Here is a 25,068-nt window from a genome sequence, read left to right as displayed (position 1 = left end):
CACTGGTTGGTGAAGTGGTGTTGTTCTGAAGAGCGACCCACCCGTGCGTACTGCTGCTGCTCACAGTCTCCCCCAACATATATTTGGTGGAGTTCCACCTTGTGGGTACATTGCATATGAGGCAGAAATGACGATGCAGTGCAGACCGGCAAGCAGCATCGTGAGAAAGCCGAAAGTGCACACAGATAGTCGCACTTTCGCCAGGAGCTCTGATATATCAGGATCATTTTTAAGGACACTCTGCACCACCAAATTTAGCACATACAGGTCCTTCTCAAAAAAGTAGCATATAGTGTTAAATTTCATTATTTACCATAATGTAATGATTACAATTAAACTTTCATATATTATAGATTCATTATCCACCAACTGAAATTTGTCAGGTCTTTTATTGTTTTAATACTGATGATTTTGGCATACAACTCCTGATAACCCAAAAAACCTGTCTCAATAAATTAGCATATCAAGAAAAGGTTCTCTAAACGACCTATTACCCTAATCTTCTGAATCAACTAATTAACTCTAAACACATGCAAAAGATACCTGAGGCTTTTATAAACTCCCTGCCTGGTTCATTACTCAAAACCCCCATCATGGGTAAGACTAGCGACCTGACAGATGTCAAGAAGGCCATCATTGACACCCTCAAGCAAGAGGGTAAGACCCAGAAAGAAATTTCTCAACAAATAGGCTGTTCCCAGAGTGCTGTATCAAGGCACCTCAATGGTAAGTCTGTTGGAAGGAAACAATGTGGCAGAAAACGCTGTACAACGAGAAGAGGAGACCGGACCCTGAGGAAGATTGTGGAGAAGGACCGATTCCAGACCTTGGGGAACCTGAGGAAGCAGTGGACTGAGTCTGGTGTGGAAACATCCAGAGCCACCGTGCACAGGCGTGTGCAGGAAATGGGCTACAGGTGCCGCATTCCCCAGGTAAAGCCACTTTTGAACCATAAACAGCGGCAGAGGCGCCTGACCTGGGCTACAGAGAAGCAGCACTGGACTGTTGCTAAGTGGTCCCAAGTACTTTTTTCTGATGAAAGCAAATTTTGCATGTCATTCGGAAATCAAGGTGCCAGAGTCTGGAGGAAGACTGGGGAGAAGGAAATGCCAAAATGCCTGAAGTCCAGTGTCAAGTACCCACAGTCAGTGATGGTGTGGGGTGCCATGTCAGCTGCTGGTGTTGGTCCACTGTGTTTCATCAAGGGCAGGGTCAATGCAGCTAGCTATCAGGAGATTTTGGAGCACTTCATGCTTCCATCGGCTGAAATGCTTTATGGAGATGAAGATTTCATTTTTCAGCACGACCTGGCACCTGCTCACAGTGCCAAAACCAATGGTAAATGGTTTACTGACCATGGTATTACTGTGCTCAATTGGCCTGCCAACTCTCCTGACCTGAACCCCATAGAGAATCTGTGGGATATTGTGAAGAGAAAGTTGAGAGACGCAAGACCCAACACTCTGGATGAGCTTAAGGCCGCTATTGGAGCATCCTGGGCCTCCATAACATCTCAGCAGTGTCACAGGCTGATTGCCTCCATGCCACGCCGCATTGAAGCAGTCATTTCTGCCAAAGGATTCCCGACCAAGTATTGAGTGCATAACTGAACATTATTATTTGTTGGTTTTTTTGTTTGTTATTAAAAAACACTTTTATTTGATTGGATGGGTGAAATATGCTAATTTATTGAGACAGGTTTTTTGGGTTATCAGGAGTTGTATGCCAAAATCATCAGTATTAAAACAATAAAAGACCTGACAAATTTCAGTTGGTGGATAATGAATCTATAATATATAAAAGTTTAATTGTAATCATTACATTATGGTAAATAATGAAATTTAACACTATATGCTAATTTTTTGAGAAGGACCTGTACTCCAGGCAAGCAATATGTGTCAAACCAGCTAGGCCCAGAGCTGCTACTAGCTGCTCCATGCCAGGCTTGAGGTTCTGCAGCACCAACCACTCATTGGTCTGTTTAATCCCTGTACACGCCTCCTTCGCGGTGTAGGATTTTACCCCCAAATTAATTTCAGAACAGCCTGCTGTCTTTTACCCCTGGCTGTGTTGAAGATGGTGGTGCAAGTGTTACGCTAACAGTATGAGGAAGCAGTGGAGGAAGAGTAGGATGCAACATGGACAGAGAAATGTCCAGCAACCCTCTGCCTTCCGCCTTAGCTGCCACTACATTTACCCAGTGGGCAGTTAGGGAGATATAACATCCCTGCCCATGCTTACTGGTTCACATATCAATGGTAATGTGAAACTTGCCACTGATTGTTACACAGTGCACACCTGATTTTGTCCACATGTATGTAGGGCAGGGATGGCTCACCTGGAGAATAGTGGCAGCTGGGAAGCACGTACTGTGGAACAGCCACCGCCATCAATTTTTTAAAAGCTGTCCATCTCCACCAGCTGGAATTGCAGCATTTCAAAGGCCAGGAATATTGAAATGCTGTCACTCAGTACATGGGTGGGTACTTTATCTCTCTCCAGTGCTTGGGGGATATACAGCTAAACACTTCCATGGCAGTGTGGAGATGCTCTGTGACACTGCTTGGTGGTGCTGGCACATTCTCTTTGCGGTGAGCCAGGTTTCCCTGTTGATTAGGAGGAAGAGGCTGAGAGGGTAGCAGACGAGGGAGCAGGAGGAGCCTCATATTTCTTGTTTTATCAGGTGTGTATTCTACTGCAGCTCGTGCTTTGAATTCGGATGCATCATCATGCATGTGGTGCTCAGGTTCAGAACATTAAGGCTGTGTGTACACGTTGCAGATTTTTCGCGTTTTTTCCACTATAAAAATGCAAAAAAACGCATTCATTATTGCATCCCATCATTTAGAATGCATTCCGCAATTTTTGTGCACATAATACGTTTTTTTCGCGGAAAAATCACGGTAAAAAAATGCAGCATGTTCATTCATTTTGCGGATTTCTCACTATATTACTGCATTGGGAACCTCCGGAAAAATCCGCAAAACAAAAAAACGCACCAAAAACGCGGGAAAAACGCATGCGGATTTCTTGCAGAAAATGTCCGGTTTTGCTCAGGAAATTTCTGCAAGAAATTCCGAACATGTGCACATAGCCTTATGCCTCGCTTTAGGCTCTGATGTCACAGCTTGCAAACAACCCATCTCGTCATCAGCACATTGCCTGAAGAAATACCACCCCAAGGAGCCCCATTGAGCCGGCTTTGGTGTGCTCAGTTCATCCATTTGGTGGGCAGTAGCAGTAAACCTACTGGCTAAGGGGCCACCCGCTGTGCTTTGGCACCCTGCTCCATCTTTTTTATAGAGCATGACCACCTCCTCTTCCTCCAAAATGAAAGTCACATAGATGGCCTTCACTACTTGTGGGACCTATGACCTCATCATCCCCTGCATCATCTTCTTTCATACTCCTCACCCCCACCCTAACTTTCCAGTCTGCACACTGCAGAAAGCCGCAGCAGTCGGCACCTGTTTTGTCATCAGAGCTATGGTGGTCCGCTGACTGTGTGCACTAGCCCTCCAATCTAGTCATCCTCACACTGAACAAGTGCTTGGGTATAAATGCACTCCATCTGTTTCATTTATGGGGTAGACACCACGAAACCACAACCTCCGGATTAATCATAAAGCATAAGTGACTGCTGAAAGAATTGTGACTCAGGCTGCTTAGTTGATTTGCAAGGGGGTGAGGTGCCAGCTCTGCACTTTCAGCAGGGGACCAGATAGACAATGCGAAGAAACTGGATGCACTCTCAGCAATCCAATCAAGAACTGCCACAACATGTTTTGGCCTCACCATTCATCCAGCAATACTCGGGTCTATGAAATTACACAGAATGTCCTGTCACCTGCGTGCACCAGAGGAAGATGTTTCATTTAAGCACCTAGAATCTGCATCCCAGCTTCTATCACTAAGAAGTTCTCAGCCTCTCACAGCTCTCAACCTCTGAAACACACAAAGAGGGTAACACCCTGGACCTGGTTTTCGCCCGGCTCTGCTCAATCTCCTACCTAGATAGCTCACCGCTTCCCCTCTCTGACCACAACATTCTCTCCTTCACACTCACAAATCCTTGCTCACCCCAGCACCCTCCTACCTACCATTCAGTCAGAAATCTACATGCCATTAACCCTCATACACCTTCAGACTCCCTACACTCATCATTGTCCCCAATCTCTTCTTTTTCCTGTCCTGATCTGGCTGTACATCACTTCAATGACACTCTTAGGAGCACCCTTGACCAAGTAGCTCCCCTCACTCTCAGAACCTCCAAACACAGAGTGAAACAGCCCTGGCTCACATCGCAAACCCGATTTCTCCAGCGATGCTCTAGGTGTGCTGAACGCTTATGGAGGAAAACACGCACACCAGAAGACTTCATACACTTCAAATTTATCTTAAGGACCTATAATTCTGCCCTTCACCTCGCCAAACAGACCTAACTTCACCACCCTGATCTCCTCACTATGCAACAACCCCAAGAAACTTATTGACACCTTTCACTCCCTCCTCAGGCCAAAAGCACAAGCCCCTATCACAGACATTTGTGCTGATGACCTGGCCTCCCACTTTATAGAGAAAATAGACAATATCGGTCAGGAAATCCGCTCCCAATCACCAAGTTCAGTGACTCCCATCCCTCCCTGCATTTCCCCTGGCTCACTCTCCACATTCGATCCCATCACAGAAGTCTCTATGCTACTCTCCTCTTCTGACTACATGCACCACCGACCCCATTCCCTCACATCTCCTCCAGTCTCTCTCTCCAGTCGTCACAACTCACCTAACTATAATCTTTAATCTCTCCCTCTCCTCTGGCATTTTCCCCTCCTCCTTCAAACACTATCATTACTCCATTACTAAAGAAACCCACCCTCGACCCATCCTGCACAAATAACTACAGACCAGTCTCCAATCTCCCCTTCATCTCTAATCTCTTGGAGCGCCTGATATACTCCCACCTTACCAGTTACCTCTCCACTCACTCCCTCCTAGACCCTTCACAGTCTGGTTTCCGCCCCCTACATTCGACAGAAACTGCATTCATCAAAGTGACCAATGATCTTCTGACAGCAAAACGTAACTGTGACCACTCTCTGCTCATTCTCCTTGACCTTTCTGCAGCTTTCGACACTGTTGACCACCCTCTTCTACTCTCTAGGCTCCAGTCATTTGGCATTAAGGACACTGCTCTCTCCTGGTTCTCCTCCTATCTTTCTGACCGCTCCTTCAGTGTTCTGTTCTCTGGCTCCACGTCATCTCCTCTTCCTATCACTGTCGGGGTACCTCAGGGCTCAGTCCTTGGCCCCCTTCTCTTCTCTCTCTACACGGCCCCAATTGGACAGACCATCAGCAGATTTGGCTTTCAGTACCATCTTTTTGCCGATGACACACAACTATACACATCCTCCCCTGACCTTACCCCCGCTGTACTACAGAACGCCACTGACTGTCTGCAGTTTCCAACATCATGTCTGCTCTCTATCTGAAACTCAACCTCTCCAAAACTGAACTTCTTCTGCTCCCGCCATCTACTAACCTCCCTAAATCTGACATTTCCCTCTCCGTGGGTGACACCATAATAACACCCCGGCAGCAGGCGCGCTGTCTGGGTGTTATGTTTGACTCCGATCTCTCCTTCACCTGTTGTGAATTCTGCTCTTGGGTTCCCTCCAGTGGTTGTAGGTGGGAATGCAGTTGTCCCTGAGTCACATTCCTGGTGTATCTGCTGATTACAATTCTGACTGGGATATTTAGGTGTGCAGGATTCATTAGCCCTTGCCAGTTGTCAATGTTCCTTGTGAAGTGTTGGATCACTTTCTGGCTTCTTCTGCTTAGCTGCCAAATTCAGCAGAGATAAGTGTTTGGTTTTTTGTGTCTGTGGCACACTGCTGTGTGCTTGTTTTTGTTTGTATTCCTGCTCTGATTGTAGGATTCGCTGGAGTTGCAGATATACGCTCCTACATCTTTAGTTAGATGTAGGAAGTTTTTGTATATTCTGCTGTGGATATTTTTGAAGGGTTTTAATACTGACCGCACAGAACTCTGTCCTATCCTGTCCTTTTTAGCTAGAGTGGCCTCCTGTGCTAAATCCTGTTTTTCTGCCTGTATGTTTTTTCCTCTCCGACTCACCGCCAATATTTGTGGGGGGCTGTCTGACCTTTGGGGATCTGCTCTGAGGCAAGATAGTATTCCTATTTCCATTTTTAGGGGTATTTAGTCCTCCGGCTGTGACGAGGTGTCTAGGATTGTTAGGTACACTCCACGGCTACTTCTAGTTGCGGTGTTAAGCTCAGGATTGCGGTCAGTATAGTGACCACCTTCTCCAGTGAAAGTTCTCATGCTGCTCCAAGGTCACCGGATCATAACATTCACCTCCCATATACAATCTCTTGCCCGCTCGTGCCGCTTACACCTAAAGAACATCTCTAGAATCCGCCCTTTTCTCACCATGGAAACAAAAACCCTCAGTCGCCCTGATCCACTCCCGCCTGGACTACTGTAATGCTCTACTAATTGGCCTCCCCCCTTACTCGACTTTCCCCTCTCCAGTCTATCCTTAATGCAGCAGCCAGGTCGTCCATCTGGCTAGTCATTACTCAACCGCGTCCGCTCTTCGCCAGTCGTTACACTGGCTGCCCATTCATTACAGGATACAATTCAAAGTACTTGTTCTCACCCACAAAGCTCTCCACAGTGCGGCATCCCCTTACATCTCCTCCCTCATTTCGGTCTATCGGCCTAGCCGACCGCTGCGCTCTGCAAATGACTTTTGACTAACCTCTGCATTAATCCGTACCTCCCACTCCTGACTCCAAGACTTCTCCCGCGCTGCGCCAATCCTCTGGAATGCTCTACCCCAAGATATTAGGACCATCAACAATTTGCATAGTTTTAGGCGCTCGCTCAAAACACATTTGTTCAGAGCGGCCCATCACATTCAGTAATCAAAGTCATGTTATGTTTGTGTGTGTGTAGGCCATTCACTATCTCCATCTATCCCCCACCCCCTGAAGATGGCTGGACCATCATTGTAAATACACACCTGTACTTTGTATCTCCCCCTCCTCATTGTAGATTGTAAGCCCTCACGAGCAGGGTCGTCTTATTGTAATTATTGTATTGCTAATGTTGTTACTTATGACTGTTGTGTTTGAAACTGTTAAACTGTAAAGCCCTGCGGAATATGTTGGCGCTATATAAGATTATTATTATTAATTTCGGCCGGTGGGGACACGGATCGGGAGCAGGAAGGAGTGGAAGATTCACCCTAATTGGCTACACAGTATGGACTTGGAAAAGATAAAGGAGTTGGTGGAATTTTTTGAGATCAACGAGGGAAGTGTAGATGTTCTTACTGTGTGGGAAGCCATGAAGGCGTACTTGAGGGGACTGCTGTTCAGGGATATTAGCAGGTGTAAGAGGAAATCAAGAGAGACAGAGAGGTTGGCGGTTGATGGGCTGAGGATAGCCGAGGATGAGATGGTAATAGCGGGTACTCCGGAAGCTGGGAGGAGGCTAAAGGCAGCTCAGAGTCAGTTGGAGGAGGTATTGCTCGGTAAGGCTGAAAGGAAGAGGGAATTCATGAATCTGGCTTTTTACCAGGAGGGCGAATCTGTGGGTCATTTGCTATCGATGGTGGCTTCTGCCCAGAGAAACACTTCCTTTGTTCATTCTTTGGTATCGGGGAGCGGTGTGGCTGTCTCTGAGACTTCAGAGATTTTGGACATTTTTGCGGATTTTTATGCGGACCTATATTCCTCTCAGGTAGATGGGTCGGTGGAGGACACGGTGGCGTTCCTTGAGGAATTGGCGCTCCCAAGGCTGAGTGACATAGATAGAGAAGATTTGGAAGCTCCCATCACGGAGGAAGAGTTGGGTCGGGCACTGCAGTCTATGGCTAATGGGAAGGCACCTGGCGTAGATGGATTTCCTGCTGAAATTTATAAAAACTTTGGGGAAGTGCTGATCCCTAAATTAAGGGTACTTCTGGAGGAGGCTAGGAGTGGCGGTCGTCTACCGGCATCTATGCGGGAGGCCATAATAGTGGTGATTCCTAAGGAGGGGAAGGACCCGACACAGCCGGATTCATATCGGCCAATCTCCTTGCTTACTACAGACATTAAACTTCTGGCTAAGGTGTTGGCGATGAGGTTGACAAGTGTTATTTCCGGCCTGGTGCATTCAGACCAGTCCGGCTTTATGCCTGATAGGTCCACTGCGATCAACTTACGAAGGCTGTATATGAATTTGCAACTCAGATCCGACAACTGTGGCCAGAGAGTTATTGCATCTTTAGACGCCCATAAGGCATTCGATAGTGTGGAGTGGCGGTATCTCTGGCAGGTGCTCCGGAGTATGGGGTTTGAACCGCAGTTCATATCCTGGATTCGACTGATGTACTCGATGCCGATGGCTAGGGTTAGGGTAAATGGGGAGTTATCACGAACCATACAACTGGCTAGAGGGACGAGACAGGGGTGTCCGCTCTCTCTTTTGTTTGCTCTGGCTGTGGAACCACTGGCTGCTAAGCTTCCGACGGTCTGATGAGGTGACTGGGTTTAAATATGGGATGATTGAAGAAAGGGTGGCATTGTATGCGGATGACATTCTGCTATTTCTGGCTGACCCGGGTACGTCCTTGGAGGGAGCCATTGGGATTATTGAGCGTTTCGGATCGGTGTCGGCTCTTAGGATAAACTGGAGTAAGTCTGTCTTGTTTTAGGTGGATGATGATGATGGTGGGGAGCCACTGGAGGATGGGCGACTGGAGGTGACTAGCCAATTTAAGTACCTTGGAATATGGGTATCTATGCCTGTTACTGACTATATACATAGAAATCTGACTCCAATCTTAGGTGTTCTTAAAGCGAAAGCGGATGCTTGGCTTAAACTGCATTTATCTGTGGTAGGTAGGGTGAATCTTATTAAAATGATTTTGATGCCAAAAATACTGTATATTCTTCATAATGCGCCAGTTTGGATACCACACGGGAGATTTAGACAGATTAACTCTCTGTTCAGGAATTTGATATGGGGGAGACAGCATCCGCATATCAAACTGGAGACACTTCAGCGACCCAAGGAAGATGGGGGATTGGCATTGCCTAACCCTGTAATATATTTTCTTGCAGCCCAGAGTCAGCATTTAAAAGGCTGGGCGCATGAAGGGTCATCTGGGGCGGTACAGCGGCTGATGGAAGTGGTGACAAAAAGAAGGCCAGTAGTACAATGTTTGGAGGATGGATCCCTGGGGGCTCTGGGGAAATTATACCCGACTGTGCTGTTGATACGCAGGCTGTGGGGTAGGCTGAGACATATACGGGGGGTCACGGATTTGACTAGATTCTCACCGCTATGGCATAACAGCAACTTACAGGAGTTTGAGGCACTGGGGGTACTGACAGAATGGCAAGTCAAAGGGATTCAATACGTGTATCAAATAATTGAGTGAGGTGAATTGAAATCATTTTCCCAATTACAGGCGGAATTTGGTCTTTGGACTGTGGGGGAATTTCAGTATTTGCGGATGAGGCATGCTTTTGGAGCTCAGAGTAGAAACGGAGGTATTGGAATTCAGAGGGATATAGTACTGGAGTATATGTGTAATGAAGGGACTACTGGGGGAGTCATATCTACTTTGTATAAAGATCTGTTGCACACTTTCCTATTGGGGTTTCCAATAATGGCGAGAGCTAAGTGGGAGAGGGATCTGGGTCCAATGGAGAATGAGACTTGGGAGTCGGTGCTAGAATGGGTCCCACGATTGTCACTGAGCGAACCGTATAGACTGTCACAGCTCTATGTGATACATAGGGTTTATAAGTCACCGATGGTGCTATATAAGGCTGGTTTGCGTGATGATTCTGAATGCCCGAGGTGTAAAACTGCAGATGCTGATATACTCCATATGATGTGGACGTGTCCGAGACTGGCTGCTTTTTGGATGGTAGTTTTGAGTCGTATGGAAGGTGCGTATGGATGTAAGGTGCCAAGGGACCCGGTGGTGTGCTTGCTGGGGTGCGTGGATGAGATTGGAGTGGATAACAACCTAAAGATAGCTATTGCCAGATTGTTATACATGGCTAGGAAGGTAATAGCTCGAAATTGGATTAGGGAAGAACCGCCGTCAAGAGGAGAGTTCCTCCAGTATGTGAAGCAGGGCCTGACACTAGAAATAGGGATTTTTGTGTATTCACCGTAAAATCCTTTTCTCCGAGCCATTCATTGGGGGACACAGACCATGGGTGTATGCTGCTGCCACCAGGAGGCTGACACTAAGTAATACAAAGAAAAAGTTAGCTCCTCCCCTGCAGTATACACCCTCCTGCTGGCTCCCAGCTAACCAGTTCGGTGCAAAAGCAGTAGGAGATCAATAACGACATATAAGCGTAAAGCATGTCACATTATATATAAGAGTATAACATATCAAAAGATAAAAACAAAGCATAAGCCAATAACAGGGTGGGAGCTGTGTCCCCCAATGAATGGCTCGGAGAAAAGGATTTTACGGTGAGTACACAAAAATCCCTATTTCTCCTTCGCCTCATTGGGGGACACAGACCATGGGACGTCCCAAAGCAGTCCCTGGGTGGGGACAACATCACTTCAGGCCGTGTAGCCGCTACTTACAAGTGCGCCACCGCGGCCTGCAAAGTCCACCTGCCCAGACTCACATCTGTGGAAGTGAGTGAATTATAGTGCTTCAAGAATGCATGTGGCCTGGAGGAATTTGCAAGCCTGCGGTCGTGCTTGCCGACGTCTGGCGCCTAGAGCCCTCAGACAGGGAGATAGGCTGGCATCTAGCGCGAAAGGACTCCTGGATGGAGAAAAGAATCCACCAGGCTAACGTGGCCGAAGAAAAAACGGCTAAACCCTTCCTGCGACCGTCAGGAAGCCTACTTACCATCGAAAAACCCGAGTAAAATGTCCAACCTTTGGAAGGACGTCGTCCTCGATACGTACCCACTCGGAGCACTCGCTTCTTCCAGATTATGGAGAACCCATTCCGCTTTGTGGACTAGAGCCGAAGGAGATGAGAGGACGATGCCCCTGCAACAGTGGAGATATAATACCCCTTGGCAACGAGGGAAGGGGATGGCTAGAGGGCAACCTTGCCTTGAAGGTAATAAGGAAAAAAGATAAAGAACAGAGCGTCGAGATCTGAAGACTCATCAGGAGGACAGGAACGCAGAGAAAGAAGGGGAGAGACCCTCCCTGATAGAAAAGTCTATCCGGATCAGAAAAGGAGTCCACTGTAAGATGCCCAGGACCATTAAGGTCCCACGGATTTAACGGTACGCGGTAGGGAAGAACTACAGGTTGAGGCCTGCAAGAAAGACCATATTTCCAGCTTGAGACAATAAGCCGGAAAAATACTAGTACCGCAAGCGAGAAAAAAACCTGACATGGTCAGTGCGGGTCTCCCGGGATCACTGGGGCCCTACCCGCTTCCGAAAAGGTTTCAGACGTAGTGGAAGAGGGGTTATGGAAATTGGTACCATGGAAGAATAGATCATGCACTGCAATGGTCTTGGATCGCGAGGCCAAACCATGAACTGGAGTACATTGGCGTTCAGCTTGGACGCCATCCGAACTACCTCTGGAGTACTCCAGTGAAGGCAGGTCCGATGGAAGATTTCCGAGTGAAGTTCCCACTCACTTGAGGAAAAACCCGGACGGCTGAATATGTCTGCCGCCCAGTGTTCTACTCCAGGGAATGTACTGTTGAGATCACCGAAGATAGAACTCGGCCCATCAGAGAGTGCGAGGTACCTTAGCCATGGCGCTTGACTGAGGGTACTTGCTAGATGGCTAACTTGGGGCACAGCCGAGGCATTATCCAACTGAAGACCCGCCAGAAGGCAGAGGGCCTGCTGAAGGAATAGCCGTACCGTTCGGATCTACAGAGAGATGATCGGGAGAAGAAAACTGGCAATGGTATCTCCCAATAGCCCTTGGGCCAGGAGAAGGCTCTGGAAGAGAAAGGAGCTCAGAGACTACCCTTTGAGAGCCTGATTGACTTGCAGAAAACGAGCGCAGCGAAGGAAACTGCTTCCGTAGACGTCCTTTCCCTCAGAACCCTCCTAGCGAATTGAAAGAACCGAGGGAATGAGAGATCGAGTGCGCAAGCTCCCTGTAGAAGGGCCACGACCTAGACCCGAGAGAGAATAACCATCTTTCTTGGGCAAGATCATCCTCAAAGAGGATCTGCTGGGCTGAGAATGAGGGAAAAAAAACTTGTCTAAGTTTAGCTGCTAGCCCAATAGAGAGGTAATTGCAAGTGATATGGACGACTCAGCGTAGTCCTAGGAGAGCGGCTACAAAGTCGACCAAATAGGGCAGGACGACCATGCTTCTAAGGTGCAAGAAGAACATGACAACCGTCATGACCCTTGCGACCACTCTGGTGTGGTAGCCAGGCAGAAGGGCCAGGTCGTGAAAATACTGTTCGCGAATGGAAAGGCAAAGAGATTATAGTAGAGAGGAGAAATAGGTATGTGAGGGTAAGAATCCCGAATGACGATGGATGTCAGAAAACAACCACGTTTCTCTGTTGAAGTAGTGGCTGAGCGGAGGAACTCCATCCGAAAAAAGAAAGGGCCCTGTCAAAGGTTGTTAGAAGTTTGGGGTCCAGGAATGGAGATACTTTTCATTCCCTCCATTTTGGAACCAAGATCCCTTAGATCTAGACTGTCCTGGCCAATGCTTCCACTGCTGGTTGAGCCTGAAGAAGAGATACGATCCCTTGCTAGTCTCCCGCTCAGAAGATTTGATTGGCCAGCTATACTGTGGAACGAAGTAGATAAGGTCTGGGACCCGGAGACTTTCATTCTCTCCCTTTGGTCAAGCAACCCATGTGGCGGCTAAGGAAGGGTAGAGCGCTGAACCCGAAAACACAAGACGGAACGAACTAGATTTGCTATCCGACCGTCTGTGGAATCTTAATTGATGATACACCGGCCAGGATACTGGTAGGAATACCGCAAGAAATTCTGCCCAGCGAGTCTGCCAAGTGACAGAATGCGGGACTGTAACCAGCAGGTCTCTGCCATCGTCGTGCAGAGAAGAAAATAAGGAAAAACCTCGATCCACCATCTTCTTAACAGGGAAGTGGAGAGGAATCGTCCACTTTCTTGCATCTGATACAAAGGGGGGAAAACCTCCTTGTTGGGACGCCACAAATGTGGACGCCACATCCCCAGAATTGAGGTTTCCGAGTGGACAGGGCAGGTTGTGGCGATAGACCTGGATACAGAAGAAGATACATGGAGGCGACACTCCGTGTGCTCGTCTGTTGAAGGTGTGGGGGGAAATCGAAGCCCTTTAAGGGACCCGTCGCCCATAAAATTCCGACCAGGTATGGTATCCTACTTAGAGGTCTTCCAGTGCATCACCGTCAAATGTTGATGGAGATTTTCTAGAACCTGTACGTTTTTCTAGAATACTTGCGGCCCCTGCTAGCCGACGGCTCCCATTGTAGGAGAGGGAGCATGTGAGTGCTCCAGAGCTCAGTTAGGGTGACCAGCTTAGGATAGATGATGTGCCCTTAAGACCAGTAAATACTGGTCATGCGCTTTTAAGGCTAGGGGTTACTGGCCATGAGCCTTTAAGACCAGGGAATACTGGTCTTGTGCCTTTTGTAAGATGACATACTGTTCATGTGCCTTTAAAAGCAGAGCATGCTGAAATCCAGGAGATAATGGTCATGTGCCCTTAAAACCAGGGTATGCTGGTCATTTGCGTTTAAGACCAGGGCGTACTGGTCCTGAGCCTTTAAGTCCAGTGCATAATGGTCACGTGCCTTAAAGACCAGGGCATACTGGTCGTGTGCCTTTAAAAGCCAGGGCATACTGGACATGAGCCTTTAAGACCAGGGCATACTGGTCATGTGCCTTGAAAACCAGGACGTACTAGTCATGTGCCTTTAAGACCAGGGCATACTGGTTATTGCGTTTAAGACCAGGGGATACTGGTCACGTGCCTTTAAGACCAGGGCATACTGGTCATGTGCCTTTAAGACCAGGAAATACTGGTCACGTGCCTTTAAGACCAGGGTATACTGGACACGTGTCTTTAAGACCAGGGGATACAGGTCACGAGTGTATAAGACCAGGGCATGCTGGTCACGTGCCTTTAAGACCAGGAATACTGGTCATGAAAGGAATGTTGGAACAAGTGCCTTAAAGACCAGCAAAGCTGGTAATGTGCCTTTAAGAACAAGAATGCTGGTCATGCTCCTTTAAGACCAGGGATGCTGGTCATGTGCCTTTAAGACCAATGCCTACTGGCCCTGTGCCTTTAAGACCAGGGCATACTGGCCTGATTAAGTACTAAGGAAAAGGAGACCGGCTTCTGGCAGAGCAGAGAATGCTGGGGATGTGACCCTTTTAAATCTAGGGGACCCTTAAGACCAGGGAATGCTGGTCCTGGGTTTAATAAAAAGGCATGGAAAGCTGGGGATGCACCTATGGGCCCGGCGACTACCGGGCAGAGTATTAAATACCAGGGAATGAGTCACCAGGGAATGAGTCATGAGAGCTTCATTGCTGGGAACTCACAGCTCTCTGTTTGCAAGCCTGCACACTGTACTATACATTCTGTAGTGTGCAGGAGCACCAGAGATTGCAGCCTTAAGTATATAAAAAACAGGGAAAGCTAGTCCCTTAATGCTGCCGGGATGGGGGAGATATTGGGGCGATTCACCTTACTCAGATTCTGAGTCCCCCATCTGGAATAGCGCTGACTTCAGCGCTGAAAAACCGCCGGCCGCAGCCCCCTCCAGAAGAAATAGTGACCGCAATGGAGGAGGAAGAAGATGGCCGCCGAGATCTCGTCTGGAACGAGAAGCGCCTGAATAGGGGGGCGGAGCCACTAGAAGGGAGCAAGCGGTGGGCGGGGCTTCCCGGGATGCGGCCTAAACAGGGCCGAAGCCGGGGACTAAATTTATGGCTTCGGCCGGCGCGCACCCGCAGACTGAGGGGAAAAGTGCCGCGAAGCTCTGTGGGGACCCAGTCGCTATGGAGCCCTCCTCTGACCGCCGGAAAAACCCAAATCTCACGGAGCACTTACCCCAATATGGAGGGGGTGGCAGATGCTGCAGGTAGGAGCTGTGCCCGGGTAGATAGGACAGTGCAGGGTTGGGGAGCCTCCATCCACCATCCCTGCAGAAGAGGGGTGGAGAGGAACCGTCTGCCTCCTTCCATCATCCGCTTTTTCAGTGGTGATGCAGTGGGGGCTGCTCGGGCGCCACGCTGGAAGGTGCCTCTGTACAGCCGAGGGTAAAACCTGGTGGACAGGGCTGAATGTCCGGCAATAGGCCTGGCTGCAGAAGAGGATACTGAAGGTGAAACTCCAGTGCTCATCTGATAAGGGAGGGGGGAGATCGGTGCCCTTGAAGGGGCCCGTCGCCCCTAAAATCAGCTCAGGCAGTGGCTTCCCACGTCGCAGGAGAGGATACGGAGAGGTAAAACTCCCGTGCTCGCCTGTTGATGGTTCGAGGAGATCGGAACATGAAAGAATCCGTCGCCCCATTCGACCGTAGTAAAAAGTAAAAAACGGTAAAAAAAGAGTTCTTTGGGTCTGAATAGCAGACCCGTCCGTGTGCCTCCTACGGACACTAAGCAAGAACTGGTTAGCTGGGAGCCAGCAGGAGGGTGTATACTGCAGGGGAGGAGCTAACTTTTTCTTTGTATTACTTAGTGTCAGCCTCCTGGTGGCAGCAGCATACACCCATGGTCTGTGTCCCCCAATGAGGCGAAGGAGAAAAGGGGTTTTATAAAAAAAGAGGGAAAATCGAAATGTTCAATAAAATGTGGTCTCCGTGGATTGCTATGGGATAGGGGTATTATAGAGGGAGAGTTAATTAAGGTTCCTAATTAATGGTAATGTTAAATGTGGCTTATATTATTGGCCGAGGGATTAGATAGTATATTGGTCTAATGATGGAAGGGCTAAGCAAGGTGAGCTGCTTTGTTGGGTGGGGTTGGGGGGTGGTGGGATTGAAGGGGAATGTTTGAAGGGGGAGAAAAAAGCTTTGTATTGAAAATGAGAATGTAACATGTCATTTATCTTGTTATTCTTAATAAAAATTTATTTGACTAAAAAAAAAAAGATTATTATTATTAGTAGGCACAGAATGACCATGTCGTCTCCCTGCAGCAGCTACACCAGCAGCATCACAGCCATATTATCCACAATTTAATGCGCTTCTCATTTTTTTTGCACACCAAAAAGTGCACAGTAGAGAACAGAAATTGCCCAGCACATTATTACACTCTTAGGGTACTCTGCACCAAATTGTTAGGGCAAGGCACACAAGGCTGAGAATAGAGTGGCGGCGCAACCCATGATCAAACATTTATACAGGCCGGGTCACATGGTGCACCAGCCAATCACAGACATGTCAATACTTGGCATGGCTGTGATGTCTCTGGAAGTCCCCCAGCCAAAAAGTTAATCGATTGGCTGCACGGCAGCCTTTCAACAAATTTTATTCGACATCCGAACTCGAACACTACAACAGACTTACAAGATAAGTTCATGTTCAGAGCTCAGCACCGTAGACTAGGTGTCCGGTATGAACCCCAAACTTTACTATTTGGAATTGCTCATCTCGAGTTACCACATTATCCCTTAGGTGAGCCTCACCATATCTTTGTTACTTTTTAACCTCCTAAAGTAGGGTAACCCTATCTTGTGCACGCTTCCCTCTACAGATCTTTTGGTCTCTGTCAGGCTGGTATACAACATGCGTTTTGCTGATCCAGAAAAACTTAAATTGACTGGGAATGGGAGGACAATAGCAAAAAAAAAAAAAAGCCACAAATATCATGTACATCAGAGGTTAGGAGTTCCGGTTCAATAGCTATACAGTTTGAAACAATTGCATTGATTTTGCTCATGTATGGCCTCATTGATAAAAACAAATGCTGACAAAAGAGTAAAAATATCCAAATTCTAATTTTTCCAGTTGATGGCAGAAAATAAAAGCAATGACTTGGTGATAACATACTTCAACGTTTTGTCAGGATTTCTTTTCAGCTATGTTGTTACCCACAGATTGTCACGATTCATCTAGTTCTCATCACATTGACTGATCAGGGCTATTGTGAACATAAAGACAAAACAAACAAGACGATATAGTTTCCCCAATAAGTTTATTTGGATTTCCACAATACAGAGCAACTCCACTTCCAGTTGGTTTGTAATGTAGATGATATAATCAGAATGCCCGAATAGTAACTTCCTCTAGAACTGCATCCATGCTACTGCCATCATCCTTATAACAATCCTTGGAACAACTCTGTTGCTCATGAGATCCCATTATGAAGAATCAGATGGTCCTCTTACAACGTGAAACTTTAGACTCATCAGAATACAATGCACTTTCCAAGGATTATTACAATATTTATGTTACCAGACAGCAGCGGAATAAACCAGCTGAAGCCAAAACCCCACAATGTGGCTGTTCCTGTGATGGTATTGAGCACAATTGGCTCCCTAATAATGGAGTATCTAATCACAAACTTGGGGTGAAGTGGCAGTAGCCATCTTTATTGGTTAGTAGTTCTAGTTTCCCCTTTAATTAGGATTACCATTTTAGTTTTGGCTATTGTGTGTTATTGCTTATTTAGAGGTATTTTACCACTTTTAGGCCTCAGCATTACCGTGAGGAGGTTGGTGTTGCTGTGCTTTAAATATGGTTCATGCATACTGATCAAAATGAATTTTTTTTTAATTCGATAGGATAGAAATGTTTTTTTCAAAAATGTTATGGTTTGGGGGGCTAAATGTTTGTCACTTTGATCATATATGATTACTTCTATTTGTTTTCACATTAAACATATCAAATACAATTAGCGTCCAGTGTCTAGCAGATTTAACAAGGACTCATCATAGGGAAGGCAAAGGACCACAAAAGTTGAGATGTGCAATTAGTGCAATTAAGTATCAAGTTTTTCTTGTCTCCGTTTGCCTGAAACTGTCATGACTGATTGAACATCAAGCATAATATACATACAGATCAACATTTCCACCATCTGGTACTGTAGGTATAGCAGTATAAACAGTTGTCAGTGCTTGCAGTATACAGAAGGTAATAAATTTGGGTAGTATTCCACGATTTTCCTAAAGCGTCATACCGTGCAAAGGCTCCACGACAGAAAAAAAGAAAGTCTTCACAGCTCATCAAAGTGGCTCTATCCACTTCAGGGTCTGTCTAACAATAGCCTTAACACTGCAAAACATTAGTGAATGAAACGCTTCCAGCAAACAAAAAGAACATTGCATAAATCACTTCACCTCATGGAACGGAGCATAAAATAAAACACATCCACTTTTGTAAGCCGTCTAGCAGAAGAGATGTCGGCCCCTGCACTTGTCAGCAGTTCTGTACCAAGCTAAGCGCTATATGGCACATTTTTGGATTCAATGGCAGTATATCTCAATATGAGACATGGCTGCTTTAAGGGTCTCCTCGTGGAATATAACAGAGGAGTGTCAGACGAAGGAGAGAAGAAATAAAATCTGTCCTGGAATGTTCAAAAAGTGAAGTGTAATCAGTTGACGGCACACACTTTCTATCCCCAGCATTAAATAGGGCAGCAAAGCTTGGCGGATGGCTCAATTCCGGGTTATTCCCTGTTCTCAACAAGCATAAACTAATGGAGTCTTGTACGCTCCTGTAACAGACATGCCCTTGTCACTTCCTTACACTGGAGGATATTACACTGCCCGCTACCAGCAACATATTCCCAATACATGATCAGCCCACATGGTGCCTCAAATTTGATCATCGGAGGCAAAATGTCGCACAATGGAAAACCTTTATACATTTTTTTTCCAGTTTTTCATACAACTCTTCCATCAGGGCAGAGAGTCCTTCAGTAAGCTGACCTCCTCTTCAGTCACCTCTACGTCTTCTTCATAAATGGTTTTCAGTTGAACATTATCAACTCGGGGTCGTGGTTTGCCATTTGGGCCATATGGCGGAGTATATCTTTTTTTGTGATAATGCCAAGGAGGCGTCTGAGAAGAAGGAAACAAGCTCAGTTAAAGGAAAGACAATATTTGAAGAAAAGCTAGCTTAACCATTGAGAAACAGGAAAGAGAAGATACAACAGTGTCCAGATCAATGAGTGACAACATTAGACCACCACCGATTACCATTGCTGATAAAATGGGTCAGGCTTTTTCAACAGTAAAGAACTGCCGAATGACAAGCTGATTAAAGGATGATCAGTGTCTTAAATTTACTTATCCTGACGAACTGAGCTTTTTATCGCCTGTGACACCATACTGCGCCAGCACATGGAGGATAAGACGACCACAATATGTGCACCGAAACTATGGATGTCAGATTATAAACAGCTCAGTAATCTTAGCTCATTTCCCTTCTGAATGTGCAAAAAATCAGGGAAGAATTTACTCACGAGAATTTAGTAAGACAGATTATTAAACGGGTGAGTAACGTGAATGCTATCCTGGTACAGTATTTCCAAATCTTTCCTTATGGGTAAGGCTGCTGTCACACTCGCAGTATTTGGTCAGCATTTTACATCAGTATTTGTAAGCCAAAACCAGGAGTGGAACAATTAGAGAAAAAGTATAATAGAAACATATGCACCACTTCTGCATTTATCACCCACTCCTGGTTTTGGCTTACAAATACTAATGTAAAATACTGACCAAATACTGATAGTGTGACGGCAGCCTAAGAGATACAATATTTCTACCTGCATTGCATCACCCTCACCGTGTAGTGACATAATATTAGGCAGCAAGAACTCATTTACTAGTGATGTTGAACATGAGGTCCTATTTGATTAGCATGTTACAGCAGCAAAGTCTGGCAGATTGATATGTCACAACGCAGCCAATTGCTTGTTAGGCCATGATCGCATTTCCACTTTTATAGGATGCCAAAAAAAAAATCCACAAATTTGATCTGCTACAAGCTCCATTAATTCATTGGTGACAAAAATGTTCAAAAATGTTTTTGTGACCACAATCCACTTTATTTTAATTTTTTTAAATTGGATCATAAAAACAGTCTGCTCAACTTTTTATCTGGGTAAAACAAAGCAAACCGTTTTTTGTTTTTTTTTCACAGCACTTAAATCTATAGGGAGTCTCAATGGATAGTTATCAGTTACTTCATCCATTAATGTTTTTTAAGCATAATTCATACCCAAAACAGTATAGATATAACCACATCTAGTAAAAACTGATCCATTATAAAAATAAATAAAAAAATTTTTAAAAAAAATGAAACCTAACTGTGGATCCGTTTTTGCCGTTTCTAACTAATCCGTTTTTATTTTGCTTTTTAAATACTGGATCTGTTACAAACGAATGACAACTGGACATGTGAACAGAGCCTTAGGCCGGCGTCACACTGGCGAGTTTTACGGACGTATGAGCGCAGAAAATACATCCGTAAAATACGCATAACACACGGTACAATGCTTCTCTATGCCCCAGCTCCTATCAGCTGTATTTAATGGATCCGTATTATACGGTCTTCTATGGCCGTAGAAAATCGCAGCATGCTGCGCTTGTCACCGCATTGCGCAAAAAAAAAAGAAAAAGAAAAATCGCCAATTAAAGTCTATGGGGGCGAGAAAAATACGGATTACACACGGACCAGCAGTGTGACTTGCGAGAAGTACGCAGCGCTGTTAGAGAGAAAAGCCGGCAATTCAGTGCGGTGTACAGTAAAATCACACTGACAGCTTACAATAGAATAGGTAGAATAAATGTGTACACACATACAGTTAGGGCCAGAAATATTTGGACAGTGACACAATTTTCGCGAGTTGGGCTCTGCATGCCACCACATTGGATTTGAAATGAAACCTCTACAACAGAATTCAAGTGCAGATTGTAACGTTTAATTTGAAGGGTTGAACAAAAATATCTGATAGAAAATGTAGGAATTGTACACATTTCTTTACAAACACTCCACATTTTAGGAGGTCAAAAAAAATTGGACAAATAAACATAACCCAAACAAAATATTTTTATTTTCAATATTTTGTTGCAAATCCTTTGGAGGCAATCACTGCCTTAAGTCTGGAACCCATGGACATCACCAAACGCTGGGTTTCCTCCTTCTTAATGCTTTGCCAGGCCTTTACAGCCGCAGCCTTCAGGTCTTGCTTGTTTGTGGGTCTTTCCGTCTTAAGTCTGGATTTGAGCAAGTGAAATGCATGCTCAATTGGGTTTAGATCTGGAGATTGACTTGGCCATTGCAGAATGTTCCACTTTTTGTCACTCATGAACTCCTGGGTAGCTTTGGATGTATGCTTGGGGTCATTGTCCATCTGTACTATGAAGCGCCGTCCAATCAACTTTGCAGCATTTGGCTGAATCTGGGCTGAAAGTATATCCCGGTACACTTCAGAATTCATCCGGCTACTCTTGTCTGCTCTTATGTCATCAATAACAAGTGACCCAGTGCCATTGAAAGCCATGCATGCCCATGCCATCACGTTGCCTCCACCATGTTTTACAGAGGATGTGGTGTGCCTTGGATCATGTGCCGTTCCCTTTCTTCTCCAAACATTTTTCTTCCCATCATTCTGGTACAGGTTGATCTTTGTCTCATCTGTCCATAGAATACTTTTCCAGAACTGAGCTGGCTTCTTGAGGTGTTTTTCTGCAAATTTAACTCTGGCCTGTCTATTTTTGGTATTGATGAATGGTTTGCATCTAGATGTGAACCCTTTGTATTTACTGTCATGGAGTTTTCTCTTTACTGTTGACTTAGAGATAGATACACCTACTTCACTGAGAGTGTTCTGGACTTCAGTTGATGTTGTGAACGGGTTCTTCTTCACCAAATTAAGTATGCGGCGATCATCCACCACTGTTGTCATCCGTGGACGCCCAGGCCTTTTTGAGTTCCCAAGCTCACCAGTCAATTTCTTTTTTCTCAGAATGTACCCAACTGTTGATTTTGCTACTCCAAGCATGTCTGCTATCTCTCTGATGGATTTTTTCTTTTTTTTCAGCCTCAGGATGTTCTGCTTCACCTCAATTGAGAGTTCCTTTGACCGCATGTTGTCTGCTCACAGCAACAGCTTCCAAATGCAAAACCACACACCTGGAATCCACCCCTGACCTTTTAACTACTTCATTGATTACAGGTTAACGAGGGAGACGCCTTCAGAGTTAATTGCAGCCCTTAAGAGTCCATTGTCCAATTACTTTTGGTCCCTTGAAAAAGAGGACGCTATGCATTACAGAGCTATGATTCCTAAACCCTTTCTCCGATTTGGATGTGGAAACTATCATATTGCAGCTGGGACTGTGCACTTTCAGCCCATATTATATATATAATTGTATTTCTGAACATGTTTTTGTAAACAGCTAAAATAACAAATCTTGTGTCACTGTCCAAATATTTCTGGCCCTAACTGTGTATATATATATACAGTGGGGCAAAAAAGTATTTAGTCAGTCAGCAATAGTGCAAGTTCCACCACTTAAAAAGATGAGAGGCGTCTGTAATTTACATCATAGGTAGACCCCAACTATGGGAGACAAACTGAGAAAAAAAAATCCAGAAAATCACATTGTCTGTTATTTTTAACATTTTATTTGCATATTATGGTGGAAAATAAGTATTTGGTCAGAAACAAAATTTCATCTCAATACTTTGTAATATATCCTTTGTTGGCAATGACAGAGGTCAAACGTTTTCTGTAAGTCTTCACAAGGTTGCCACACACTGTTGTTGGTATGTTGGCCCATTCCTCCATGCAGATCTCCTCTAGAGTAGTGATGTTTTTGGCTTTTCGCTTGGCAACACGGACTTTCAACTCCCTCCAAAGGTTTTCTATAGGGTTGAGATCTGGAGACTGGCTAGGCCACTCCAGGACCTTGAAATGCTTATTACGAAGCCATTCCTTCGTTGCCCTAGTGGTGTGCTTTGGATCATTGTCATGTTGAAAGACCCAGCCACGTTTCATCTTCAATGCCCTTGCTGATGGAAGGAGGTTTGCACTCAAAATCTCACGATACATGGCCCCATTCATTCTTTCATGTACCTGGATCAGTCGTCCTGGCCCTTTTGCAGAGAAACAGCCCCAAAGCATGATGTTTCCACCACCATGCTTTACACTAGGTATGGTGTTTGATGGATGCAACTCAGTATTCTTTTTCCTCCAAACACGACAAGTTGTGTTTCTACCAAACAGTTCCAGTTTGGTTTCATCAGACCATAGGACATTCTCCCAAAACTCCTCTGGATCACCCAAATGCTCTCTAGCAAACTTCAGACGGGCCCGGACATGTACTGGCTTAAGCAGTGGGACACGTCTGGCACTGCAGGATCTGAGTCCATGATGGCATAGTGTGTTACTTATGGTAGGCCTTGTTACATTGGTCCCAGCTCTCTGCAGTTCATTCACTAGGTCCCCCCGCGTGGTTCTGGGATTTTTGCTCACCGTTCTTGTGATCATTCTGACCCCACGGGGTGGGATTTTGCGTGGAGCCCCAGATCGAGGGAGATCATCAGTGGTCTTGTATGTCTTCCATTTTCTAATTATTGCTCCCACTGTTGATTTCTTCACTCCAAGCTGGTTGGCTATTGCAGATTCAGTCTTCCCAGCCTGGTGCAGGGCTACAATTTTGTTTCTGGTGTCCTTTGACAGCTCTTTGGTCTTCACCATAGTGGAGTTTGGAGTCAGACTGTTTGAGGGTGTGCACAGGTGTCTTTTTATACTGATAACAAGTTTAAACAGGTGCCATTACTACAGGTAATGAGTGGAGGAAAGAGGAGACTCTTAAAGAAGAAGTTACAGGTCTGTGAGAGGCAGAAATCTTGATTGTTTGTTTCTGACCAAATACTTATTTTCCACCATAATATGCAAAAAAAATGATAAAAAAACAGACAATGTGATTTTTTTTTTAAATTCGTTTATTAATTACAGGACAGATCATACACACATTTGCTTGTATACATCATTATCCATTAGTTAGTTACAGAAAATTACCATACATAGCCGTGTATAAAATATTATAAAGATAATAAACTGTGTATGTTAATCAGTAACATCTTATTTGAACCTTAACTACATTAACTTCTAATAAAGCCTCCAAAACTAACATAACATAGTGCCTCTTGCAGGAGAGTTCTAAATAGACTCCGTCCTGTGAGTCAATAGTGTCCGCATAATCGTACACCCTTTTTATGCGTATACTGAGTTATTTTGATCTAAACAGTATGGCCGGATGAGTTCCATCTTCCCCATATCTTCTCAAATTTGGCTGGACAACCCCTGTTTTGATATAGCGTCCGCTCATATGGAATAATTGAGTTCACTAAGTCAATCCATGCCCTAAGAGATGGACAGGAACCTCCCATCCACCGCATTGCTAACACCTTTCGTGCCATAAATAGCGATTCTCTCAGAAAGATTCCCGTGTGGTGATCCCATGTCTCTGCCTCCCATACCCCAAACAGGCATACCAGTGGCTCAAGTGGAACAGGGATCGACACCAAGGATGTCAATAGTACCGTTACCTCTTTCCAAAATTGAAAAACAACAGGACATTTCCAGATCATATGAATGAAATCTGCGTCACTGGAATGACACCTCAAGCAGTCTGATGAATGAAGATGGCCCATTTTAAATAGACGAGTCGGGGTCAAATAGGATTGATATATAATATACAGTTGGGTCATCCTATTATTGATTGATGGGGAGACCCTAGTCGGGGATTCCAAGATTTCATCCCATTCTTCTCCTAGTGTATCTGGAAGTAGCCTCCCCCATTTTCCCTTAATTAAATCTAAGGTGGATTCTTCGCCTATGGATAACATATAGGTATATAAAGAGGAGATGAGTCCCTGAGGCCCTTGTGATTTGAGAATTCCTATTAATGGTAAAGTTGAAATAGTTCTACCTGCACCCGTATGCCGTACATATGATTGGAAAGCAGATCTTAATTGTAAATAACGGAAAAATTGAGATCTTGGTATATTGTGAGTATTTTGTAATTGTTCAAAAGAAACAAAAATTCCTTGGCTATGTATATCACTCACTGTGAGGACACCAT

General features: G+C 45.3%; 1 protein-coding gene across 4 annotated transcripts in view; it reads right to left on the bottom strand.

Annotated features, from left to right (window-relative positions):
* Positions 1 to 17,142: 17,142 nt before the first annotated feature.
* Positions 17,143 to 25,068, bottom strand: part of CLCN3 (chloride voltage-gated channel 3) — a 155,171-nt gene continuing 147,245 nt past the window's right edge. For all 4 annotated transcript variants that reach the window (XM_069744216.1, XM_069744214.1, XM_069744217.1 and 1 more), the window contains one exon: positions 17,143 to 19,029. In XM_069744216.1, the coding sequence (XP_069600317.1) occupies positions 18,939 to 19,029 (91 nt within the window). In that variant the 3' untranslated portion in view covers positions 17,143 to 18,938. The remainder of the gene's footprint in view (positions 19,030 to 25,068) is intronic.

Source organism: Ranitomeya imitator, chromosome 1 (genome assembly GCF_032444005.1).
Source record: "Ranitomeya imitator isolate aRanImi1 chromosome 1, aRanImi1.pri, whole genome shotgun sequence".
NCBI lineage: Eukaryota > Metazoa > Chordata > Amphibia > Anura > Dendrobatidae > Ranitomeya > Ranitomeya imitator.
The sequence above is the reverse complement of the archived record's forward strand: the minus strand, read 5'-3'. Positions and strand labels throughout refer to the sequence as shown.